Source organism: Corvus brachyrhynchos, unplaced genomic scaffold (assembly GCF_000691975.1).
Source record: "Corvus brachyrhynchos isolate BGI_N302 unplaced genomic scaffold, ASM69197v1 scaffold14, whole genome shotgun sequence".
Taxonomy (NCBI): Eukaryota; Metazoa; Chordata; class Aves; order Passeriformes; family Corvidae; genus Corvus; species Corvus brachyrhynchos.
Genome location: NW_008239110.1, coordinates 13,621,045 through 13,646,061, shown reverse-complemented (window position 1 = coordinate 13,646,061; position 25,017 = coordinate 13,621,045). Strand labels below are relative to the sequence as shown.

Here is a 25,017-nt window from a genome sequence, read left to right as displayed (position 1 = left end):
AATGTTGACTGCATCTGTGTTCAGAAATATGAAAATATCTTCTTCCTAGTGATAATGTCTATAGATACCATCTGTACATCTATCTATCTATCTATCCAACAGATAGAAAGAAATGCAAATATGTTGAAAAGTACAAAAAATGATATCACAAGGATGCATAGCTTACATGCACTTAACAAAGCCTATTCTAACCCAAAATTCTCTTCTGAATAATTCAAGAAGTATCGGTGCTGAGATTTATTAAGAAAAGTTTAGAGTGTATCCCCAAGGTGTTTCAAAGAAAGATAAAAAATGCTGAAGAAAATTTTCATCTCTCATAATATTTACACTAATTCAAATGACAGGAAACTCCAGGAAAATACTTGATTTCTATGTTTTAGGGACTAATGTTTTTACTCACATTTGCTACATAAAATACCATTACCTTTTCCATAAATGACATCAGTTTCTGTAATTAGCTGCACTTACAGTTTCCTGTGTGTGGATGACTGTAATCTCATATCAGGCTCCTGAGATTTGCTTTTTTAAACCATACCTGATGAACACAGAAGGTAATATAGGAGCATAGAACCTTTTAGGCTGTAAAAGACCTTTAAGCTTATTGAGTCCAAGCTTAAACCCATCGCTGCCAAGTCCACCACTAAACCATATCTCCAAGTGACATACATACACTTTAAATACCTCCAGGGATGATGACTTAACCATTTCCCTGGGCAGCCTCTTCCAATGCTTGAGCACCCTTTCTGCAAAGAAATTTTCCCTAATATCCAATATAAACATCCTCTGGCACAACTTGAGGCCATTTCCTCTTGTCCTACTGCTTGTTACCTGGGAGAAGAGGCCAATCCCCATCTCACTACTACTTCCTTTCAGGTAGTTGTAGAGAGAGTCATAAGTTCTCCCTAGAGCCTCCTTTTCTCAAGGTTAAACAACCCCAACTCCCTCAGCTGCTCCTCATAGGGCTTGTGGTTCAGTCCCATCACCCACTCCATTGCCCTTCTTTGGACTCACTCCAGTCCCTCAACGATTTCTTAGAAGCAAGGGGCCCAAAACTGGTGAGACGATTTGAGGTGCAGCCTCACCAGTGCCGAGTACAGGGAGATGGTCACTGCCCTAGTCTCTCTGGCCACAGGATTTCTGATACAAACCAGGATACTGTTCATGCGTGAGCATGTATTTAACATTAATAAGTTTCTACCTGCTCTGCAGTAGGAGAGACTGAATCCATTCCAGCAATTACAAAGTAGAAAGGAGAAATCACCAATTAGTGGAACCATGAACCACTATTACACTTGAAATAGGCCATTCCCCAAGAATAGGCTTTTTCTTACTGTAATTGAATCACTTGTCTGCTCACATCCCTCCTCTACTTGCTTTAGTTTTTGCCCTATTGAGTGAACCTTTTTAATGATCTTGGGAAATCTGTTTGAGGTAACATCCATGTCCATTGCCAAAACACTTTCTGGAAAGCTCTGGGAGCTTTAGGTTGCTATCTGCTTCTGGTGCTCTGGTGATCAGGGTTTGCAGGCACTCACTGGTTGCACAGAATAATGGTGCTGCTTTGCAAATGGTGATAGACCTGATGGTTCAAGGAGACGCTTACTGCAGAGGGGAAGCACCTGCAAGGGTTGGTGATCAGAAGGGACTTGGAGACATCAAACAAATTTATAAACTATCAAAAAGCCTGCTACTGGAAGTGGACAGGAAATAGAGACAATGGTGAGGTGAGAAGGCACCCTTCACAGGGAATGGATGAAAAGGTTTGCATGTTTTACCTGCTTCACTGGAATATGATCTGTCTAAATTTAAGAGTACTATCACCAATTTTCTATTGTAATCAACAAGAGAGAAATGTTAGTTACCTAACTCCTTTTTCATTGCCCTACCTTATACAAACGCCTTTACATGCCACATCGGCTATCAGTACATTTTAAAAGTTCTATATTATAGTTCAGTCTCATGGTGCTTGAAGAAATTTGGTTTTAAGATCCAGAAGTTCTGCATCTACCCATTTTACCCAGTTATAATAACATCATCTGCAGTTTCCCTTCATTTTGCATGGGGAAATCTCTACAGGCAAAACATATAAATGCAAAACCTGCAGTCTGGGATTCAAGGCTTACTGGCCTCTGCCAATAAATTTCCCTGTTACTCCCATTATTCTCAAAGCAAGATAGTTAAACTCTGGTCAGGGAGTTGTCATGAAATGGGTCAGGAACAGCTGTGAAGTGGTAGTGGCACTGCACCTTACTTTCCCTTGTGCACAACTTCAGCCTTGGTGCAGTGAGATGCCTTTCTCATGCTCACCAAGAAATGTTGTTTCGGAAAGGCAAGAAGAGTTTTTGTCAGTAGTCGTCACAAAGCATATGACAATACCATGCTCAGTGATTAAGACAGGGAACAAAATCAAGTGTTGGTCCAAACACAGAACTTTGCATGTGGGAGAAATATTTCTAAACAGCTCTTTTATGCTGTCAAATTTTAGTGGCTTGGGCATGTTAAAAATTTAATTAATTAGTATGAGCAGTGTTGACAGAGACTTCCTGGATTTTGAGTCCACTAAGAAGAAGAAATATTATTTCTTTATTTCTATATTGTATGGAATTTTAAAAATCTTTATTGTAAAATGGAAACATTACAACAGAATGGGTAGATATTCTGATAAAACGCCCCTATATGTAGGTACCTGCTGTTTCAGAAGTGACCGAAATCAAAATAAAAACATACTCCCAAAAGCTTTTATATGTAGTAAGGTAAAAATTACTTCAATAATGCCATGTAATAAGTGAAAAATTATCAAAAATAATATAAATTAAAAAGCAACTGAGTAAGACATTCTTAAAAACATGTCAGGGTTGAACACTTCTCAGAATTGTTGGAATATTGGTTGAAATTAATACTGTGTTGCAGAAAATAGTTTTAAGATCTCCAAGTAAATGAAAAAAAAGAAATGTTAAACCACAGTATATTTTAATAGGAAGTTTGAAAATCCTTGTGTAATTACTATATGCTCAACAGCAGTTCATTTTGAAAAATCCTCAGCTCTCTGGAGTGTGTTCCTCTTTTACCACTGTAAATCACATTAGCTGCAAATCGTGCCACTTAATAAATTGTTTCAAAGTTCTGGTATGTCTGCTAGCTTGGGAGCAGACTGTAGTGAGACTGGTCTCTAGGCGACTTTAATTATGTTTTCTATTCACATGATGGAAGTTCTCAGCCATCAGATGCCACCTGCTACCATTTTTATTTCCAGTCAGCCCTTGTTCAGGGCAGCAAAGGGAACCTTACCTGTCATACTTGTAAGGTGCAGTGTCGTGAAAGCTCTCCTATTGTATTGTACTTGCAAAGCCGGCGCCAAGCTCCCAAAGCATGCACTCGATTGATTGTGCTTTGGTCGCTAATAACAGCCAGGAGTTTTTGGTTTTAGTTCTGAAAAACCAACACAGTTCTGACTTCAAAGCACTGGAAAATATTATTTGTATTTTCAACACAGTTCTTTCTGATTCTTGAAGTTTCTGTTCATTTTTCTGCCCTCTTCTCTTTCTATTCTCCCACTTTTTATCACAAGATGAATTGAATAGCTATGCCAAAATAAACAGTGAGAACCAAGAAATGAGGCAAGCTTTCTGTGAGTCTCATTAGGAACATTCTGCTTGGAGAATGGTCACGTTGTGTGAGGCATTTTCATCACACAACCTATTTTCTGTGGGTATGTGTAGACCATTAGCCAGTCAGAGGGGTTTGATTACATCCATTCTAGTATGTGATCATCAGGTAAAACCAGAGAAAGTAGAAAGTGTTAGCTGAGGTTTCGGGTGAGAATTCCTCCTTTAGTAACTGCTTAATATTTTAGTTTTTTCTTTAGTTTTTGATTCAGTGAATCATATCTTCCAGAGGCCTCTAGTAATCCTCCAGGATCCTGGTACTTAGTCCAGATCAGCCGTAGAGGAATCTGTCGGGTTACACCATGTTTGATTAGGATATTAGCTACTATTCAAGTTGGACACTGTGGTTGCCCACTGATGTTGAAATTAGTTTCTGTTTTCAAATCTGATATTGCCATCATGTTCTTTGGTAAGCTTCCAGATAGAAAGGTTAAGATATGACATATACAATAATGTTTCTAATAATAAGAGGGGGTTTAGCTAGGTATTTTAACATGCTGCATAATTATCCAAGCTATTAATATACTATTTCTGAAATATTAATTGATCTGATTTATACTTTAAAAATTTTTAATACCTTCATGTATGTTTGAGAGAGAGATTTCTGGGAAAAAAGGCACAGAGAAGCTTTTCAAGAGAGTACAATTTGAAATCCATTTTTTTCACAGAACTTCCTTTTAGTTATCAAAATTGTAGGTTGGATGGAGCTGCTGAAGATCTCCTGTTCTGAAATGTACAATGTGCACTGTATTATAAATCCATTGTTACAAAGGTGTAAAAGTTTTGTGAACACCAGATCTGGAATTCACTTCAGAACATTGTTTGAAATATTCCATTTTGGAAGTTTGTTTAAACTCAAACAACCAAACTCTGTACCAGAGCACTGGGGCATCCTTGTCTAATAGCTTATTACCAACCTCCTAGGGACTCACTGCCATGAAAGGCACTATATAAGCTTAGAGGGATTTTTTTTCTTGCCCCGTGTGTAGTTCAGATGTCATTTGTAGTTACTGTGTACTGGTAGTTTACTTCAAAAGAATGCTGATGGAGGCCTGAGGAAAAGATCAAGCTATGTGCTAAAAAGAGGCAAAAAAATAAAATACTGTTCTACTATATTTCTTTGCTATTCTACTGAGATACATCTGTGCTGGCTGCCAAATGCTCATGCCTAGTTTGAATTCAAAATTGATCATTCTAGCCTGTAGAGATAAGAACAAAGTCAGATCATATTTGTTTAAATATTTGGTAGTTTTTACTAAAATAATTTTTTAAGTATTACTGTACTTTAGTCTTTCACAAGAGTCAATAAAAGAAAAACCTGTTCATTCACCTGAGGAGAGCTTGTACAAACATGTTTACCTTTTGAGAATATAGACCAGAATACAATGGTCTTCAAATACCTCTGGAGAATAACTGTTAAAAAGAAAAGGGTGCTTCACAGTGCTCCACAAATGATGAATTATTTCATCAGCTTAGCCTTTTAAAGTGTGTTACGGGTTTTTTCAAGAAAAGGTGATGGATAGGGTTGTCAGAAGTACCCAAATCTTTGAATTGCACAGTATTTGGGTGGTTTACAGGAGCCCTTTAAGAAGACCTAGAGATCAAACATGTCTTAAAAACTTTCTGAAGAAATTTTTTTTGGAAATTCCTCTTCTTAACTAACATACCCACAAAGAAACAACAGTGCATATTGCTGTTGTATTTAAGAAAAAGACATAATGAATATTAAAACCTGACTTCATATAGGCTATGATCACAAACACACTCCCATAGTTTGAAAGTTAAACCCTAGACCTGTGCAAAGCAAAAAAGAATGAGACAAATTTCCCATTGTCTCAAATTGCACTAACATAATTAATTGGGCAATTCATTTTTGGTGTTGTTTTCCTTTGAGTTGATAAGTTATGTGTTAATTGTGCCTTACAGCAGGTAACCATATTTGGGGACTTCAGAAGTCCTGATCAGTTTTCCCTCCTTCTGTAAGATCTACTAGTTGTTCATTTCTTTGCAACTAGGTAATTTATTTCATTGAAGTGTGTAGATGTAAATGCTGTATATTTTCAAAGGTACTTCTATGGTTCAAGGTCCTACACCACCTCCTCTGGACAGTTTTCTGTAAATCACTCCAGCCCAGCTGGATAAATATGGCTTTAGAAATCAAATGCGAGACACCTTGGCTTTAAAGAATATCCTAAAGCTATTTATTTTCATATTAATATGTGCTATTGGAATAAATTATTAGTATACTTTCTGCACTTTAAAAACAACAAAAAAATACAGAAAAATCCCCCAAATTATAAGATTTTCTTACTGGAAATATTGTCCAGCTATTTACTATATGTTATATATTTCAGATGATGGGAAAACACATTAGTTCTTTCAAAATAAATTATGGGTTTAAAATACATGAAAGTATGTTGCCCTAATAAACGGCAACTTATATAAAAAAGGAAATAAAGAACTTGGGGGCTTTATTTAGATCCAGTCTGTTATTGTAAATGATGCTGTCAATTTATTTTTTTTATAACCTCCAGCAATAGGAGATTATTGTGATAAATGATTCATATCGCTGCAATATATACCTTTAAAAATTTCCATATCTGGCAACTAATAGGCACTTCTTGAAGGCTTCAATAGGCTCCTTAGCCAGATAACATGGCTGCAAGCTGCTTCATGATTAATTTCATCTAAATGTGGTAATTATCATACTTTGAAGTAATGCCTGCAGAACATGCTTTCACAGAGAGTTAGTGGAAGCAGAGGATTAACCCAGAAATACTTCAGTTCAGAGCAGCATATCACCCAAGTAGAAATATATTTTCTTCCGAATTTTTCAAGATTTTTTTATTAGACTACTTGGCAGTCATTTGCATTACCTTATATCAGCTTCTCCACAGCAATTTAGAAAGCAACAGAAACAGAAGCACCTTTGTATTATAAGCAGTAATGGCATAGTCTTGGGTTTGCAAGTAACTTAATTTGACAGCTTCTGCCCTGAAGTATTTCTTGTATTAGCGTTTAAGAGCACAATTCATTTATCATTCATATATGTTGTGGACATAAGCCTTATCCTGCCTGTATTACAGGCACATTATAGCTTATTAGGGAGGATGTTAATTTCCTCATAACCATCCGGGGGAGTACCTGCTACCACTACTCTAGGCATCCATTTGCTCCTGTCTCACAGGATCCCCATGAATATTTCCTTGGTTGCACAGGTGAGACTAATGAAAAAGCCATATGAAGCACCAAATATGTTTCTAAAAATGGGTGATTTTTGTACCCAGTTAAAAGCCCTGAGGTAGAACAGCACCAAGAATTATAACGGAGACAGGAGCCATCCCTGAGTATTTCTGCACACTTATATCACCTTAGTAAAGATTCCAGATCTCTCAGCCATCAGAAAAAAAAGTCCTACAAAAAAGTTGCAAAAAATCTCACCTTAAGTGAAGATGAGAGTGAACAGCCTAGTTAAGCCTTCCTGGTAGATTGCTTGGCCATGCTGCATGTTGATACAGCTAAGTCATTTCAATTTTATTCAAGTCAACCAGGGACAGATTTTGCCTATATGGACCATATGTAGGACTGAGTTTTTCCAGGTTCAAAAGGTGTTAGGTGGAAAATTGACCAAACTAGGCCTGTATGATTGTCAATAATTGCAGGAAGAGGGTGGCTTTCATTATGTCCCCGTACTTAGGCTGCTGGCACATCCTCCCTTGTGTTTCTGCAGCCTGACAATGTGCACATGGTGAGCAACCATAGCTCAGCTATTACATATAAGCCATGGTAACTCAATCACACGCCAAACCTCATCTATTACCAGACCAAAATTAAACAAGAGTGTTCAGGGTCACACAGGCTTTCCTGTGTTTACACTTAGGGTTAAATTAGTTCCACTGTACCATGAAACAAACAGAAGTGAAATGAATCTGTATCATTCCAATGCACTTTACAGCAAATAAGCTGCTTCATCTCTAAAGCACATGCTGAAATTTTCTGTCTACCTTTATCCTTCCTATTTTTTTATACGTGTGTTTGGGTTTTTTTCTCTTACAGATAAAAAAGAAGCTGCCGTGTCCAAAGAACTCAAAAGTAAGAAACTACTATCTCTTTAATATGCCATACAGTTTCAAAAAGTGCATTTCATTAATCCAAAAATAATAGTTATTGAGTTGTTGAAAATACAAAGAAGAGAGTAGCTACACCGTTTATAATTGAAAAATGACATGTTTAGACTTCAGCTGCCTCCTACTTTCTAAATCCATTCTTATCCTACTTCTAATTGCACACTCCTCTTTGTGACTGACAGTTTTTCCTTCTCCTCTTTCCTATCACTGTCTTCAAAAACAAAGGTTTCATAGGGGAGGAAATGTCAAATTGAGGTCTCAGCTGAATGTGATCTCAGTGGCAGTAATTTTCATAAAAAGGTTGGGAAGACTCAGAGTTCAACATGCTGAGAAACCCCAAATTTATCTTCACAAATGCAAAACAAGGGCTCTGCCTGTCTAGGTACCTCTGGTTCCAACAGAGACACTTCTGGGGCTGAAGAGAGTTGGGAGTTTTGCTCTTCTGAAAATATAGCCAAAAAATGCTCTGAGAACATAGCATGGTTAAAAAGCGACACCTACATCTTCCTTTTCTACAAATTTACAAGTGTCAATGCCTCAACACAGTAAGGACAGTAAGACAGTTTCTTTGATAAGACTTCATCTGCTCAACATTCTGTTCTGAAAGTACAGTATACAGGAAAAATTAGGAAAAATATGGGGCCTTGAAATCTGATTCAGATTCACAATTAAAGAGTGCACTTCCTCCCATCTCCCTGTACGAACTTTCATGACTTGTATGACAGAACAATCTTCTGCCATCCTCAGTTTTGCACCAATTTATTAAAAGATTTATTTTGGCAATGAAAAAAACCTTATACATTGGGTTCTTATGCAAATTTTGCAGAAATATCTAACAAATTTTTTCATAGACTTACTCTACAAATAATATCCTGGTAGTGATATAAGTGTCCGTTTTCAAGTATGTCTTAAAGGACCTATTAATTTGGACACCTAATTCCTCAGAGCAACCTTCCAGTGCCTAAACTGGTCCTACAGGAGAGCTGGAGAGGTATTTCTCACAAGGGTATGCAATGACAGGACAAGGGATAATGGCTTTAAATTGAAAGTAGGTGTAGATTGGATATTAGGAAGAAATTCTTTACTGTGAGGGTGGTGAGGCACTGGAACAGGTTGCCCAGACAACTGTGGATGTCCCATCCCTGGAAGTGTTCAAGACCAGGCTGGATGGAACTTTAAGCAACTTTAAGTCTCATGGAAGTTTTCCCTGCCTGGCAGGGAGGTTGGAAAGAGATGACCTTTAAGGCCCCCTTCGACAAAAACCATTCTATGATTCCTTCCATGGGAGAATTCCCCAGCAGCTGTCACAGTAAAACTTCCCAGCTCCACCACATGAGAGTAATCTGCAGAGTGAAATCTGCAGAGTGAAAGTAGTTCATGTAAAGGTGCAGAATCATTAGCACTTAAATAATTTGTGTATTACAAACTGAAAACAGTATTCTTGCAAAAGGCAGCTTAAACTTTGGGCACTTTTGTTTCAATGCTACTGAAAAGTTATACAAATATTACAGAAATTACAGAAATTTTTAGTCAAACATATCCTTAATTTTATTTTTTCTCAAAATTATTGTAGTTGCTCAGAAATTAAATATTTAAAATCAAAATCTTTGTAGAACAAAAAGAATTCTAACAGTTCATTTTCACAGATGTTATGAAAAAAAAGTAAAAAAAAGTTTCACTGTCAAGCATGCTCTAGCTGAGAGCTCAGAAGGGGATAAATGAAAGAGTCCTGCAATTTTGTATTAAGTCCATTTGACACTTCTGGAACACGCATGTTGGATCTCTTACTTCTGCAAAAACAGGCAAAAAAGTAATACTAAGTAAATACTTCTTCAAGGTCTTCTACAAATTTCCCTGAAGGAGGGGCGAGCACCCCAAATAATTACAATTCTACGATAATAAGTCAGGATATAATTATCTGCTGTGGGCTTTTAAATGGATGGAAATAAAGCAATCCCACACATGCAAACTATATTTTGTTTCCATTCTGTTTCACAAGACAAACTGATGCATCTTTTATGAACTTCTCAAAAGACTGGAGGGGAAGGATTCAAAATTACATTCCTGATTTAGCCATGTTCATTTTCATTGTAATAATACAGTGACAGATGTGAAGGATTAACTAACATTTTTTGGCACTCTGTAATTCAGCTTGTGCTTAAAATGATTAGTTATTCCCTCTCAAGATATGGAATGTGAATTTTAATTTAAAGGGCCTTCTAGTTGATAGAAAAAATTCTTTATGACCATTGGTGGAGTTTAGCTTATGGATATTTGTTAAATTATTGTGATTTAAGTACAGTCTGTTTTGGTAGTTCCTGCGGATAAAAGAGATTAAGTAAATACTAGTAAAGAGTAAATAAATCTAGTAGGCTACTTAGGTTCTTCTATTTGTGTCTGAGATTCCCCGAATTCACTTGGGGATGCACATACCATTCATCATTTGGACCTTCATTCTGCAAGGACAGCTTCTACCAACAGAGTATAATGCAAGTGCTTCATGAAAAGACCAAGAACAGACCTACAGTTAATGGCCTAAGAGGGAGTGTTTCTCCTCTAGGAGAATACAGCAATTGCTCTTTTGGTTGCAGGATCAAACATGAAGATGTTCTCCTCATGGTCCTCCATTCTTCAGGATGGAGAGAGATTCCTGGTATAGCCACATCTGTGGATGCACTTTGCAAAAGCAGCCCAATTTCACCTTTTCTAACCAGGGCGAGTTTCAGATTAGGGGAAAGGATGCCATTCTGAATTGCTGAGGGATCCCCTGAAGTACCACTAGCAAATTTGCCAGACTGAATCCTCAACACCTAACAGAAGCTGGTTCAGGACTTGCTGCTCCCATAGCTGCAAGATCAAATGCAAAGGCTCCCAGCACACAACTGCTGCCTGAGGGGCAAAGCCATGCTGAAAGCCCTGCATGCCTCCTTTCCTCTGCTTTGCCAACAGATACTGAATTACTAAGCAGAAAAAGCTGAAAGAAGTGATTCAGTGCCAAACAACCATAGTTTACTAGCCCTTCAGCTGGTTATTCTCTTGTTGCCTTTGAGTTTATTGAAGACAACTCAGCTCTTCTCCCTTTGGGCAGTCTCTTTAACTCTTCAGTTAAAAAAATTGTTACAGGCTTCTTCACTGGAAGCCTTTTCTCAGATTTCTGTGGGGTTTTTAAGATATAATGCTTTGTAATGAATGGTTTAATTTTTTTTTTTTTTTAAGAGCCAGCGAAAGCTCCTGCAGCCAAACCAGCCATCAAAAAAGCAGCAGCACCAGGTAAAGGAGAAAAATGTTTGCATGCAGTATATTTCTTGTTCTTTTGAACCAGTTTATTGCATCATAGCACCATCTGCTGGATTGCACAAAAGCCAGTGGTTTATGTTAGTTGTCGGGGTGTTTTTTTGTCTGTTTTGCTCTAAATCATTGTGATAATTCGTATGTGAAATATTTGCTAAGAAAAAAAGTATTTAGCACTGAATTCTAACGTTATGTTTCCTTCTTGTCCTCTCATGGCATCTATGAGGTGCCATATTGGGCCATTCTGCGGAGCTTGAGGTCAAAAAAATTAATCTGAATGCAAAGACTGATGTTAAAAGCAATATATACAGAAATTAATTTCCATGTGAAGTTGTATTCGAGCCCTTTGAGAAGGGGATCTGATATTTCAAAGTGCTGCTCTCACAGTATGTCATCAAAATGAAGGTCTTAGCTAATCATAAATATGCACTGAAAGACAAGCAAACATTTTAAAATAAATAATGGCATAAATTCCTATCTGAATTTAGATTGAGTTGTAAAAATCTAAAAACTTTTATTTATTTATGGTCTCATCTGCTTCACAGCCATCTTCAAAAATGCCACATCTCATTTCTGCTTAATTAAATAAAACCCAATATAATTAATAACAACCTGAATAGTCATTATATTTATAGTTTGACTGCATTTTATATTAACTATGAAAAACCCCTCAGGAATTCCCATATGAAAATGTGGCAAGTATAAAACCATAATATTATTCTAGTCTAAAGCAGGATAGCCACTGCTGCACCAGACTATGTGCTATTGACCTGTGGCTGGTGCTGGTATCCCAGGACTGGCCAGCCCACACTTCCTCTGCTGCTTCTTGCCTCCAGCTGATCCCCCTCTATGGGTGTGGGATCTTTTTATTTCCTTTTTTTTAAAGATTGTTTTCTGGATATCTTTCTCTAATTCAGACTGTTTCAACAGTCTATCTCAGAGTACTCCTCCACTGAAAAAGGGAATGATAACTTGCATCAGTAGAGGTGATTGGGAATTGGTCAAGGATCAGGGCAAGCCAGGAACACCTTCAGTTGTCTCTGCCACAGAAGGACTTGTAGCCTGGAATCACAGTGGATGTGGGCTATTACAACACACATTGTGTGGCTGTACAATGCACTGTGTGAAACTGGCCTAGGAAGCACCATTTCCCCACCAGTGCTCCCCATCCCTGCCTGCTGTCTTTGTCTGACACCTGCTAACACAACTGGGGAAACAGTGTAAACCACGCCATTGCCATGGCTTACAGCTGAAAGCTGTCCTAGGAATGTTTGTGTGTGTGGCAGGGTGTTCAGTTTCCATCATTTCAGTAAGTCTGGCTCCACACACATTTATATTCATGTCACTGATAATTTCTTAAAGCAGCTTTGTTGCCAAAGTGTGTTGTATGGCGAGACCCTTAGAAGTCTCAACAGTACACTGTAGAAATCGTTGTGTTAGAACCATATGCTTATAATTAATTCATTCCACCTGCTTGCATCCAATATTTGTGTTCATGTTTGAAAAATATTCCAATGAGTCTCCTTGTTGGCAAGAATGACGATGACAGTAATCTGCTTAACATAAAGAAAGGGGGAAAACTGGCATGGCTTCTTATGGAAAAATAAAATAAGTTTGTCTGTTCTGACACTTTTCTAAATATCTAGTTTGCCTTAAAAACTATAAAGAGCAGTAGGCTTTGAGTTCTACATTTTCACTTCCCCTTCAGTTTTCTGAAAATTAATTTACCACCAAAATAACTCACCATAACAAAATATTAAATATGCTTGTTTGGCAACATCATAAGTAGACTGTTGCCTATTAGCACAGTAAATTAAATACATTACCCAATTTCATATTTAATTTTCTTCCACATATCTTGTTACATCACAACCTGTACCAAGAATGCCTAAAGCTGAAGGTTTACTCCTCTTAACAGACTGAGCAGACTGAGAGCACAGCTGGTCATCTTACAGTGCGTCTACATCACATATGTTCCTGATCTTAATGTCACTGGTTAAGAAATCCCTGCCTAATTCAACATGCACTATTTTTATCTCCATATATGTATGTGTATACAGAGAAAGCAAAGAAAGTGGAGTTTGGAAGTCTATGAGAACTTCTGGATCTGCAAGCTGACAGCTGCTCTAAGAAACCAGCCTCAAAAAATTTGCATTACTTAATTTTGAAAGTGGATATTTTCAAACATTTCCAGTTTTCTCTAACTGGAAAAAATCACCTCTCTGACAGTCATCAGAAACTGGGCTTGAGACCACAAGTATTTGGCTGTAAAGCAGAATAGTTTCATAGCTATATGCAAGTGATACTGTTCTATAGGGAAAAATCAGAGTTGAAGATATTTTGTTACTTGTCTTCCTCAGTTACCCTGCTTTATGTTGTCCCCATCCCAAATCCTGCTGCCATGTCCTCTTTTTTCTGCACAGTACATTGTCTCCCCAGCTGTGTCAGCAGGATGGGTCTGAGAGTGACCTACCCTTACAAAATATCAGTCTGTCCTTTTTCCCTGAGGAGTGGCACAGGTTTCTTTCACAAGAATTCCTCAGGAACCCCAAGTGTGCTGGGCCCAGCAGGTTCTCTCTGAAGGGTTTCTTAGAGCCAGGATGTAGGTGGTCAGCTGCCTCATCCTGACATCCTTTATCAGGACAGAGAGCTGACATGGAAAACTCCATCACATCCCCATCGCTTTGGAGCCTCACACCTCAATCTTTATCATGCCCTGCAGCTGTAGCTAATTCTGCTGGATGAGTATTCCAGCTCTCAGTGGTGGGGCAGAGTCATCACACCTCAGTTTAGTAAGTTTGCTGGGTTTGTTTTGTCACTGTTGGAAAAGCAAGTGTGTGGCGGTGCAGGACAGGGAAGGGAGCACAGGCTCAAACCATGCAGAGAGCGTTTCCAGCTAAATTAGCAGGAGGGTCATTGTGTTCCCTGGCAGGCAGCAAGGAGCCTCAGTGCCACTGACCTCATGCACTCTCTTAGTGAGGGAGAGGGATGAGAACAGCTCATCTGTGAGTCCCTCTCAGGAGATGGCCTCACTTCATAGGCAAGACTCCTGCACCTTCTCTAAGCACCAGTGACAGTGTTTTCCTCTGATATTTTGTCTGAATTAAAAATCAATCCTAATTCTTTCCAACACTGCAAAAATTAAATCCTAATTGCTGCTTAGAATTTCCCTGGAATGGTCTCGAAATTTTTAATTTAATTTTACAGTATGTTTAACGGATTTTGTACTGTCACTTAACTGCCTAATTACTGGGTTTTATTGCCTAATTTTCCTCATCTTCCTCTCCACACACATGCAAAAAACAAAAAAAATCATATTCATTGCTTGCTTTGGGTTCACAACAGAAACTCCTTTTGAGCACAATTTCCCCCTTGAAAATCAAGAAAATTTAGTCTGGATCCAGAAAGAATAAAATAAGTATGACAGACAATAGCTATTTATAAGTGCTCAGATGTCAGCTGCATCCAATCTCCCAAACTGACTGCCAGTGGTGCTAGAATTATTATTACTTTATTATGCCACCAATCTTTCCACTGTTTGTAGGAAGCAGGAAGAAGTCATTATGTAGGAAATTATATAAGAAATGGGTTCATGGGGTAAGTACAGAATATTAGAATGCAGGCTATACTGAAGAACTTGGTTAGAGGATGGATTGTATAGGTTCAGATCATTCTGCCTAATGCAGAAGAACTGCAGGTGTTACTGGTAATGGGCAGTACTTACGTAGCAGGGAAGTTATTTTAATTCTTAGTTCAAGATAAATGATTGTAACTAAAATGGCATCAGGAAAGCTATTACCATAAGGTATAACCAGTTTTACTCTACATAAAAAGGAAATAAACCCAAAAGTCTATGGGACAGTAGGTATACTTCAAAAGGTGGAAAAAGTTTATCAAGGAGCTGGCTTGTTGGTTGTCTTTTAATTATCCCCTGTAGGACACAAGTACATAGAAAGAAAGCTATAACCATATACCTGCTACAGAAGATTAATAAAATTCAGCATGTCTATTGAATGATTTAGCAACACGTGGAACAGGCAAACTTATCATGGATTGTTTGTCAGGTTTCTCAGACTCAGGTCCCAAGTCACACATCAGGGATGTATTTTACTCACAGTGATACCTTAGGTTTTAGCTTTTATATTTTTCAGATCCTGTATTGCCTAGTATGAAACTTCATATAGCCTGTTAGCTACTGTTCTCCCATTCTGGTTAGACACAACAAACCCTCTCTGGGCCTGAACTCAAGGACACCTTTTTGTCCCAGGCCTTGAAATATGTACATTTAGCCTCTGGACAGGGGGATCAAACTTGGGGTAATTATATCACTACTTGAAATTATAATTGGAGAATTAACCCCGATATGCAAATGAACCAAACTTACAAAAGTGTGGAAAAACCTGTGACCCAGTGTGCATCTTGGGTGGAGCCCCTTGGAGGCTTTTGACTGCCCAGGGTGTACCTTTGAAGGCCCTTCAAATAAATACATGCTTTTATTCTCTTAATCTTGTCTAGTCTCTATTTTCAGGTAGCCACTTCAAGGCATCAACAGCCCCACACCCTCTGCATCATCTATCAAACTATGTATTCTCATCTTGTGTAGGTATGTGTAGTCATATATCTTCTTGTGTAGTCAGTCCCAGAGGAGAGAATTCAAAACTCAGGGTGAAGTTTATGTTACACACCCCCTGTAAGTACCTTTGGAAACAGGAAAAGGAGCCTCTCTTGCTCACTGTGTATGGACATAGTAAAGTTTGCCATCCTGCAATCTCTTCAGGATCTTATGTCTGAGTGCCTCTATGTGCCCTGAAATTTCTCTTTATAAGCAGCCACTGAACCTGGTGAGAGCATCTCTGCGTGTATTTCTGCCATACATATGTTACCAAGAAAATTGTTCTGGTAGCTGGAGTAGACAGTTCAATTTTCCATTCTCTGAAGTTAACTCCCTCAGACTTTTTCAGAACATAAGCACAGCCATTCTCAGGGCTTATATTCCAAGTTTACAGTCTAACTCTTTGGGGACAAATGTTAGAGGTAACTTACTGAATGCATAAGGACAAGCTATGCAGTTTATTTTTGTACAAAATAAATCTTCACTCAGGTGAAGCAGGTGTTTATGCAGCAGTAAATAAAATAATGAAGCCCTACCTGTGTTAATACTGCTGCTCAGGGTCCTTGTATTTAGATCCAGGATCATTCCGTAGTCCTTCTGAATCACCAAGGTTTTCTTTGCAGTCCATCTTAGCATAATTCTTCCTCTGTCCCTCCTCAGCTCTTTGGGAAGTTAAATATCATATCTTCTCTGAGTTAGTAATTTTCTTTCTGGTTTCAATGGGATGGTTCCAGGCTTGCCTGTTTTTGTGCAATATCTGGAAATTATCTGATCTCAGTCCCCAGCAAAAATCCAAAGGACAGGAGAAACTGGTTCTTGGTCCTCACCTGTTTGTCCTAGGGTGCTTCCACTAGGCTTTGTTGAAGCCTCAGACCTGACTCTGCTCCTGGTGTGCCAGGAATGCACTGTATCTTCAGCAGCTAAAACCTTGTTGCTGTTGCAGTAGTCCATCACTCAGCCACTTAATATCTGCAGGAATCTGTTATGTGGATGGAGATGTATTCCACAACTCATTTCAACCCGCTGACATTTTCATCCCCGTTGAAGTCTGAGAAAATATTACAGAACAGGATGTCTTAAATTGTCCACAGGATTATGTAAGATGAGTCATTATCTAACTCTGAATGGGAAAGGAAAAATGAATTCTTGACTTATTTCACAATAGATGATGTCCTGAAAGGGGAAGAATTTTGTGATGTTAGAAGATTTTACTTTAAAGACATGAATTCTTTACATATAGGATTTATTTAAATAGAGCATGAAATAGCTTATTTTTACACTAAGTTTTCTAATCTGAAATCCAGTTTTTATTCACCAATTTTTTAAAATGTTTTTGAGTAAATGGCCTAAAATCCATGACATTTTTACTACTTTTGCTAGGATGTTGAAATGTCCAGTCTCATAGCTTGGCACATTATTTTGCCTTTATACTTTCCTTCGAGTATTCTCTGTTTCAGGATAATATCGAGTTAAAATAATTTCCAATACTTCCTTTCCAATCACAGTGTCTGTGAAGACACTTGTACCATAAATGCAGTCTTGTTTCTTTTTTTATTACCAGCTATTTGCTACACATGAAAGTACTTTTGTATTGCTAACACAAAGACAGCACTACTTTAAGAGCAAGGCAGGGGGAGCAAGTTAACTACAAAAGTGTTTTTTTTCACACATGAAAGTAACAATAATGAAAATAAAAGAGGTCAAGTTAAGGGCTATTAAAAAATCAGAGCTCAAAGGATTATAGAAGTGTCCACTCTTTACAGAAAAGGCATTTTAAGGTGCTTTGTTCTGAGGCTGACAAATTTTCATAGCCCTGAACTTGTTTCGTGATTTAAGTGCATTTTGGCTAGAATTGGGCCCAATTTCAACAAGGATTTAACATATCTTTAACTCCATCTTGAGTTAGCAAAGCATTCAAGGGCATGCTTAAGCTTTTTTGAATCCAGACTATCATATACACTATGGATATTGTTACATTTCCAGGCATTAATGTTTTGGAAGTGGTACCAAGTTCACTTTGCTATAATGGGAATAAATGGGCCCCATCCTGTTCATCGTGATCATTATGAAAATGTCACTTGATTTTCATGGGAGAAGTGCTGTGGATTAGAGTTTTTTATAACATATATGATTATATTACAGCTAAAATTTACAATGTACAGTTTTGATCCCACTGCCACTTTTGATGCTTTCTGCCTGTGTAGAAAAGCCATAGACTAAATACATGGAACTGAAAGCATTTGCCTGTCATCCAGGCTATTCTTTCTTTTCATTGCACAAAATTTTTCTCAGGTATTTCCCAACAGGGTAGCAGATTTCAAACAAAGATACTGATACACAGAACTGTAACCTGCTTTCCTTTTCTTCACAAAAATCCGTTAGGAAAACTGTTTGTTGCCCTCCTCAAAAGATGATCATATATAGAGGAGTGCATATGTGTGGCATGATTTCACGATGTAAGAGGTTTCCTTGGTGTGTTCTTATTCCAGAAAGAAATGTATTTTTACACTTCATTATCTTTATAAATCAAAGTGTAAAATGGCAGTGAGGTTCTCTACAATGATCCAGAAAGTAGGAATAGTGGCGAAATATAGCCAAACACATACTCCTTGGGAGCAGGAGAACAGGAAAAATCTAGTTTGATGCAAGACTTTCTCATGTGGATTATCTCAGGTGTAACAGCGTGACTGAACCCATATTGCAACATTTCCCTTCAGCAGAAGGGACTAGAGGGATCTTCTCTTTATCTAAATGCTTATGTTCGCAATATTCTTAATGAAAGAATATCTTGGAGAGCTTTACCACTCTGTCTCATTTGGTTTTAATTAAGCAACACAATATGAAGTTCTGAGAAGGGAAATGACAGGCATAGAGCTTATAAAACCAAGATTACAAAACTGTAAGACCAAGATAATTTTCTGCTAAGGATTTAAATATTTAAGACACTGCATAGAATATGAAAACAGTAGGCTTCACTGAAATATTTGTGGTAAAAGATAAACAGCAATACAGAAAACACCATTTTTATGCAGCTACTGAGTGCAAACAAAATGGTGTTGGTTAATTAACATGTGGTGCATCCCACACAACAGCATATCCACTTGAAATGCCATTTATTTAAACTTTTCCAACCTGTGTCATTCCCAACACAATTTTTATTTTCCTGAACCATGCTTGGACATGAATGCTCTATCTGAATTAGGAGATAACAGGTGCACACGCACACTCATACATGTGTGCACATACCTATAAAAATCGTAACAGGAAATTAATTCCTCTCTCTTGTTGGATGACAGAGGGTCACACTTTGTGACTGTCTATTCTGGTGGTAAAGATTAAAATACACCACAAATTTGCCAGCCTAGATGCTTTTCAGAACCCTTTGTACCTTAGGGAAGGACATGGTTTAGGGAAGAACTACAGAGGCAGATTCAGGTTCTCTTCTGTCTCCCACCTACTCTGGATTGCCTAGGAGTATGTCACTATTAATGAAGCAAAAAACACATTTGTATGGTTTTATGGGCATATTATGCATAACTTTGCCAGTTTTCATAAAAAAGAAAAGCCATTTGTTTAAAGCATCAGAGCAAATAAACATGATAAAATGTCAAAATAAATCAAATCTCAATTCCTTGCATGGTAGAAAAATAATATATTACCAGCAAAACTTCCCTGAATAAAAGCGTGCTGTACAGTCTCATACACATGCAAAACTGGTTAAATATAAAAATAATGACAAATGCCGCTGCAAATGTCTAATGTGTTTACAGCTGGCAATATCCTTTCATGTGTCATACTAACTACTTGAAACTACAGAAAAAAGTACTGAATAAGACATTGAGATCAAGCAGTGATAACTTGTGGCTAACAGGAAAGAGCTAGGTCTGAAGTTTGTGCAATGAAAGTTTTCAGTTCGTTCCATTCAAATATCAGGACTTGAATTACCTGAACTCTCATATCATGTCAGATTTCCCAGAAATGCTTGATGTCAAATTCTATGTTATTAATTTTTATAAATTTTCTCATGGGAAAGATCATGTTTCATATGCTTCTGGAAATAAAACTGTAATGAAAGAAGCTCTATAGGCCTTCCCTAATGTTTGCAGTTTTCAAAAAATTTGTGAGTTAAAGCTAAATAAATGGATTATTTTATACTTTGCCAAAACATTTGCTGAGTGTTGTTAGAATCATACTGTTTCCTGATCTCCTGAGAGCTGAGAGATCTTAGAATGAGAGAGAAAAATAATTGCCTCAGAACCACTGAAGACAGAATTACATTTCCTTTAGTTTCCAGGAAGATGTCCTGAGCAATAGTAAAACACAAACCCCCACAGTACCAATCAAAATCATAATTTCCAGAATGAGTCCTAAAATATCTGCATGAAAGTGGATAGTCTGAAGAGCACCTGGGCTACACAAAACCAAAGCTGCAGCTGCTGTTATGATTAAGAGCATTGAGGCAGCCAATGTTTCCCCCAAACCACTGAGTCCCAAACTTTGTCCTCTCAGTTTTTGCTATATTTTTCCTCCTTGACCTGGACTAGAATTGCAACCCAAGGTAGGATGCCATCAAGAAAATGCTTTTATTCAGGCAATAAATGCCAACTTGCTCTCTATTTCTATCACTTTTTCATATTGCTGGGAAGATCACAACCATGACTCATTTTTTTGATGACACAAACCTGCTCCATGAACAATTCCACTAAAATTTCATTTCTCATATACAATGTGTCTTTAAAGAGTCTACAATATTTTAAATATATGTTATATAATCAATACATTAAAATGTGCTTTATATAACTATATTAAAACTAGGTCCATGATTTCAGCCAATTAATCGTGATGCTTTGAAGTGTACATTTTGGCTGAAAGATATGTTTTTGAAGTTATGATAAAATTCCAAAAATATTTTTGGGAAAAAAAAAAGAAAAATAACTTTGTTTTGAGAACTTGGTGTAAAGCTGTATTTTGAAAACTATGTTTTTCTTTGAAATATATATAAGATGGCTCTTCAGAGAGATGTGAAAACTCAGACAAAAAGGAGTATTTTATTTCAGATAGAATGGAAACTGATTGTTTGATATAAGCTTGTTCGAGGTGGGAGTATGGAATAATGACATATTTTGTTTCAAACTTAACAATTGTGGGGTTTTCATATTTAAGATCAGTTGGTCCTTTTGAAAACAAATTATTTTCATAGCTCTGCATGAAGTATATATCTTTTATTTGCCCACTGTGCAGTCAGTATTAGCATTGATTATTAATTAATATTTAATGGACATATTATTCATTTTAATGTTGTTGATAAACATACTTAATTTTATGTTGGCATTTCTTGTTTCCTTTTTCTTATTCAGTTGAATGATAGGTCACATTTGTGAATTAGGTTGCTTTTTGTGAGGATACCACATTCAGAATCACTTTGAATATATCTTGATTCTAGAGTGGAAACTGTTTAAACATTAATGTTGCTCAACTCTATATCACAGCTTTAATACAAATATAGCCTATAATAAGCCTGGAGAAAATACAGTCATCGGATATTGGTAAGCAATAAGCATGTATTTAAAAATATTCACCTTGAGTCCTCTGCGCATTTTCGAGCACCACAGTACAAGGATATGAAGTTATTAGGGAGCATCCAGAGGAGGACTGTGAAGGTAGTGAAGTGTCTAGTGGAGAAGCCATATGAGGAGTGGATGGAATTACTTGGTTTGTTCTGCCTGGAGAAGAGGAGACTGTGGGTACACCGCATTGCAAGCTTCAACATCCTCATGAAGGGAAGCAGAGTAGTGGACACTGATGTCTTCTCTCTGGTGACAGTGACAGGACCTGAGGGAATGGCCTGAAGCTGTGTCAGGGGAGGTTTAAGTTAGAAAAAAGGAAAAGGTCCTTCACCCAGGGGGGGATTGGGCACTGGAACAGGCTCCCCTGGGAAGTGGTCACAGCACCAAGCCTGACAAGAGTTCAAGAAGCATGTGGACAATGCTCTCAGGCACATGGTGTGACTCTTGAGGTTATTCTGTGAAGAGCCAGGAGCTGGACTCAATGATCCTTGTGAATCATAGAATCATAGAATATCCCAAGTTAGAACTCAATAATATCCCCTCCAACTCTGGATGTTCTATGATCTGATGATTTTATGATATATCTTGTGATCAGTCAGCTCAGATACTCTTGAATTTAGGAAATGTTCCTGTGTGGATCCAAACTTGCACAGCACAGCCTTTTCACATGCTGTTTAAAAGCATCTGCAGACAGAAAAAGCTTAACTATTTTTTTTGCTACATTGAATGTCAGCACTGGCTGGTAGGTGTTGTTCAGTCTCTATCTGTGGCAGGCTGCCCTGCTCCTTCTGTGTGGGGGTGTTAAAGCACATTCTTGAAGCACAGAAAGTGTTACAGAAACTACCATTAATAAGTTGTAAATCCCAGCCGTGGATTGCTAGAGGGTACAGAGTTTAGGTGGATGAAGCTTTTCAGCTTCAGGTTCCAGATCCTGTTCTGGTGGTGAGCTCCAGTGAGCAGTCGTTTCCTCCACACTCCTGTAAAAGAGGCCAGGATCCTCTTCCTTTCCCCGTGCCTGTAGAGAAGCAGTGGTTGGGCTAGATGCTCTGCTTATTGTCCCATCTCTCCAATGAATAAAGACAAGGACCACAGGTGTCCTGTGGCACATATAGTTGGGTTGCAGGCCTCCACTGAAACCACCCTGAAGCAAAACTGCAGCTATTTTAACCTACACTGTTTCTATGGTTTCCTTTTAGCACCTCATTATAAAAGACAAATCCTTTGCTTTCCCTTATTAACAGCTACTCTGACCCTGTTTATCTTGTGCGAAAACCACTGAAGAGACTGATTGCAACTACAAAGGCTTTATTTTGACATGCTGGAAAGCAGAGGAGAGTCCATAGGAATGTATCACATCACCTGTGGCTAAGAGTAACATGAAAAATGATTGTCCAAGGAAATCAAACAAAGCATTACAAGAAAAGAAATGTATATTTTACTTTTTTTTTAATTTTTCAGAACCACAGAAAAAATAAAAAATAATGGAATCTGGCGAATATTCTGCCCTTTTTATCTTACTTTTAAGCTATCTTAATATTTTAAATTAATTCATGTCTGAAGTCAATATTTGATTTTTTTTTGTTTGTTTTTTTGTGTTTACAGCCAAAACAATAAAGAAAGAATCAAAAGTACATGGTAAGTCCTGCAAAAAACTGTAAGTTTTAGAGTCTCATTTATCTGATTTGATTCTCAGTTGAGACAGGTTAGGTAGAGGGATAAAAAAAATAAAGCCATGAATATAATTTTGCTGGTTTAATTAAAGTTACTTAAGCACTTGAATGGATGTGGAGCAACCGTTCGGTCTTCTGGAACTGAGATCTAATTAAATGTTGAGAAGAACAAGAGAGTGAGAATTCTGTATTTCAGCTTTTAAAAGGTTTGTCTTTTCAAAGAAAGTTACGGTAAATGGATGGAGAAACAAACACAAAATGCAAGGTTCAGAGTGTGGAGGGTAGGGAAAAAAAGTAAGCTATTTAATTTTTTTTTTATGCCAAGCACCCATGCATTTTATTGTTGTAGCAAGGCGCTCTTATTCTCGAGTGGTATCCACTTCCCCAGTTTATCCAAATTTGGGAAAGTATAAAGATTTTCTCCTTTTACAGCCAAGCTTGATGACTCATTCATCAGATGACTCTATTTTCTCAGACAGCAATTCAGAGCAAGAAATACCTACAGTAGATAGTCATTTTATAGAAAAATGAATCTGTCCTTTTCTATGGCATAAAAGCCTGTCACAGTGCTTCAGAGTGAAGGTGTGAATAATGAAAAAAAGAGAAATGTGGTAGTTCAATTAATTTGCAGTTAGTTAATGCAATTATGAAGAGTAGTAAAGAAATTAAGACAGATTAATTAAGAGAAAACTTATATTAAGGAAGACTTTTGATACTGGATCCTCCTCTGCATCAATACTAGAAGTTTCAATAAACTCAGAAAAAAAAAAAAAGAGAAAAAATTCCTAGCTTCTGAAAATCACTGAAATTTTTAAAAGAATATTTCTATATTACCTTCCACCTATGTTTAATATATGCCCATTCTAGAACCGATTTTACTCCTTTTCTTGTCCTCATACTAGAAAATAGCAGAGCTACTGAAGGTCCTTATATAACTTATCTATTGACCTTGCTCTCCACTGCTTTTAATCTGCAAGTTAATTACTTGTCTGCCATGAGACTATCTAAACAAGCAACATATGTGTGTGTCAGTTTTTCTCTACATAAAAAATGAACTGCTCTGCATAGATAGGTAGCATATTTACCAAAGGAGGAGGTGTTAGGATTAATTTTAATTTCTTTAGTCATTCATGCAATTTATTTCTGTGAATGTTTTCTTTTCTTTTACAGCATCTGTGGAAACTCCAAAGTCAAAAGGTGAGTAATTTGATTTGTTTTTAAAACTGAAATGGAAGAACGCTGCTGTTAACTTTACTGTAATGAAAAAAAGCTTCTTGTGAAAAAAGCTTTTAACAGGTATGACTTATTTAAAACAAACAGCCTTTTCAATTATAACGGCTTCTTCCTTGCAGCATCTCAAAATAGGTGTCTTTCCCTCAAATTTTTCATAGACTAACTGTAATTCCCCAACCATATGAAATTCAATTTCTACCCCTAGCTCAAGCCATAAGCCTTGTGTGACAGTCAGAAAGGAGAAGTAGCCAATCTTCTACAGAGACATGACACAAAGTAATATTTATCTTTTTGCCAGTCTAACTGCTGCACAAACCCAGTGATTGAACAGGTTTTCTTTAAGGAGTCGAGGGAATTTTGCAGGGAGGTTCAGTGAAACAGATTTTGCCTACCTTTCATACATGAACTGTCCATGGCAAAAGGCAGGAGGTGTGCGAGCATCAATGTTTGCTCCAAAGTTTTCTCCTTTCCACAAGGCACAGGGAATTTGGACTGGTGAGAAACATCAAGGACATGAATTCAAGCTGAGCAAATAAAGCAAATATTTACTTGTTTCCCATCAGTGTCTGGTTTTTACAGAGGTACAATGTAAGATACTAGCTCCAAATTGCCTTCAAGAACATTACAGATTTCAGTTGTAGCCTAAACAAAAATGGAAAACGGAATGTCAAGTTACACACTGCCCTTCACTCTCAGACCATGACTATTCATGTCGATGGCCACCATACTTTTGTAAGCACTCCCTTTCAGGCAAATGGGAAAAAAAATCTGGGAAGTTCAGTTAATTAAGGATAAATAGAAACTGTGGGTTTCCATTATACGGTACGGGAATATTTCTGTTATTTCTGTTGT

The 25,017-nt window shown here is 37.5% G+C and overlaps 1 protein-coding gene across 1 annotated transcript in view; it reads left to right on the top strand.

The window, feature by feature from the left end:
- Window positions 1–24,137, top strand: part of TRDN (triadin) — a 143,992-nt gene extending 119,855 nt beyond the window's left edge. Inside the window, exons 17-20 of the mRNA XM_017739416.1 lie at window positions 7,722–7,757; window positions 11,009–11,062; window positions 22,865–22,897; window positions 24,103–24,137. Coding sequence (XP_017594905.1) covers window positions 7,722–7,757; window positions 11,009–11,062; window positions 22,865–22,897; window positions 24,103–24,137 — 158 coding nt within the window. The remainder of the gene's footprint in view (window positions 1–7,721; window positions 7,758–11,008; window positions 11,063–22,864; window positions 22,898–24,102) is intronic.
- The last annotated feature ends 880 nt before the right edge of the window (window positions 24,138–25,017 follow it).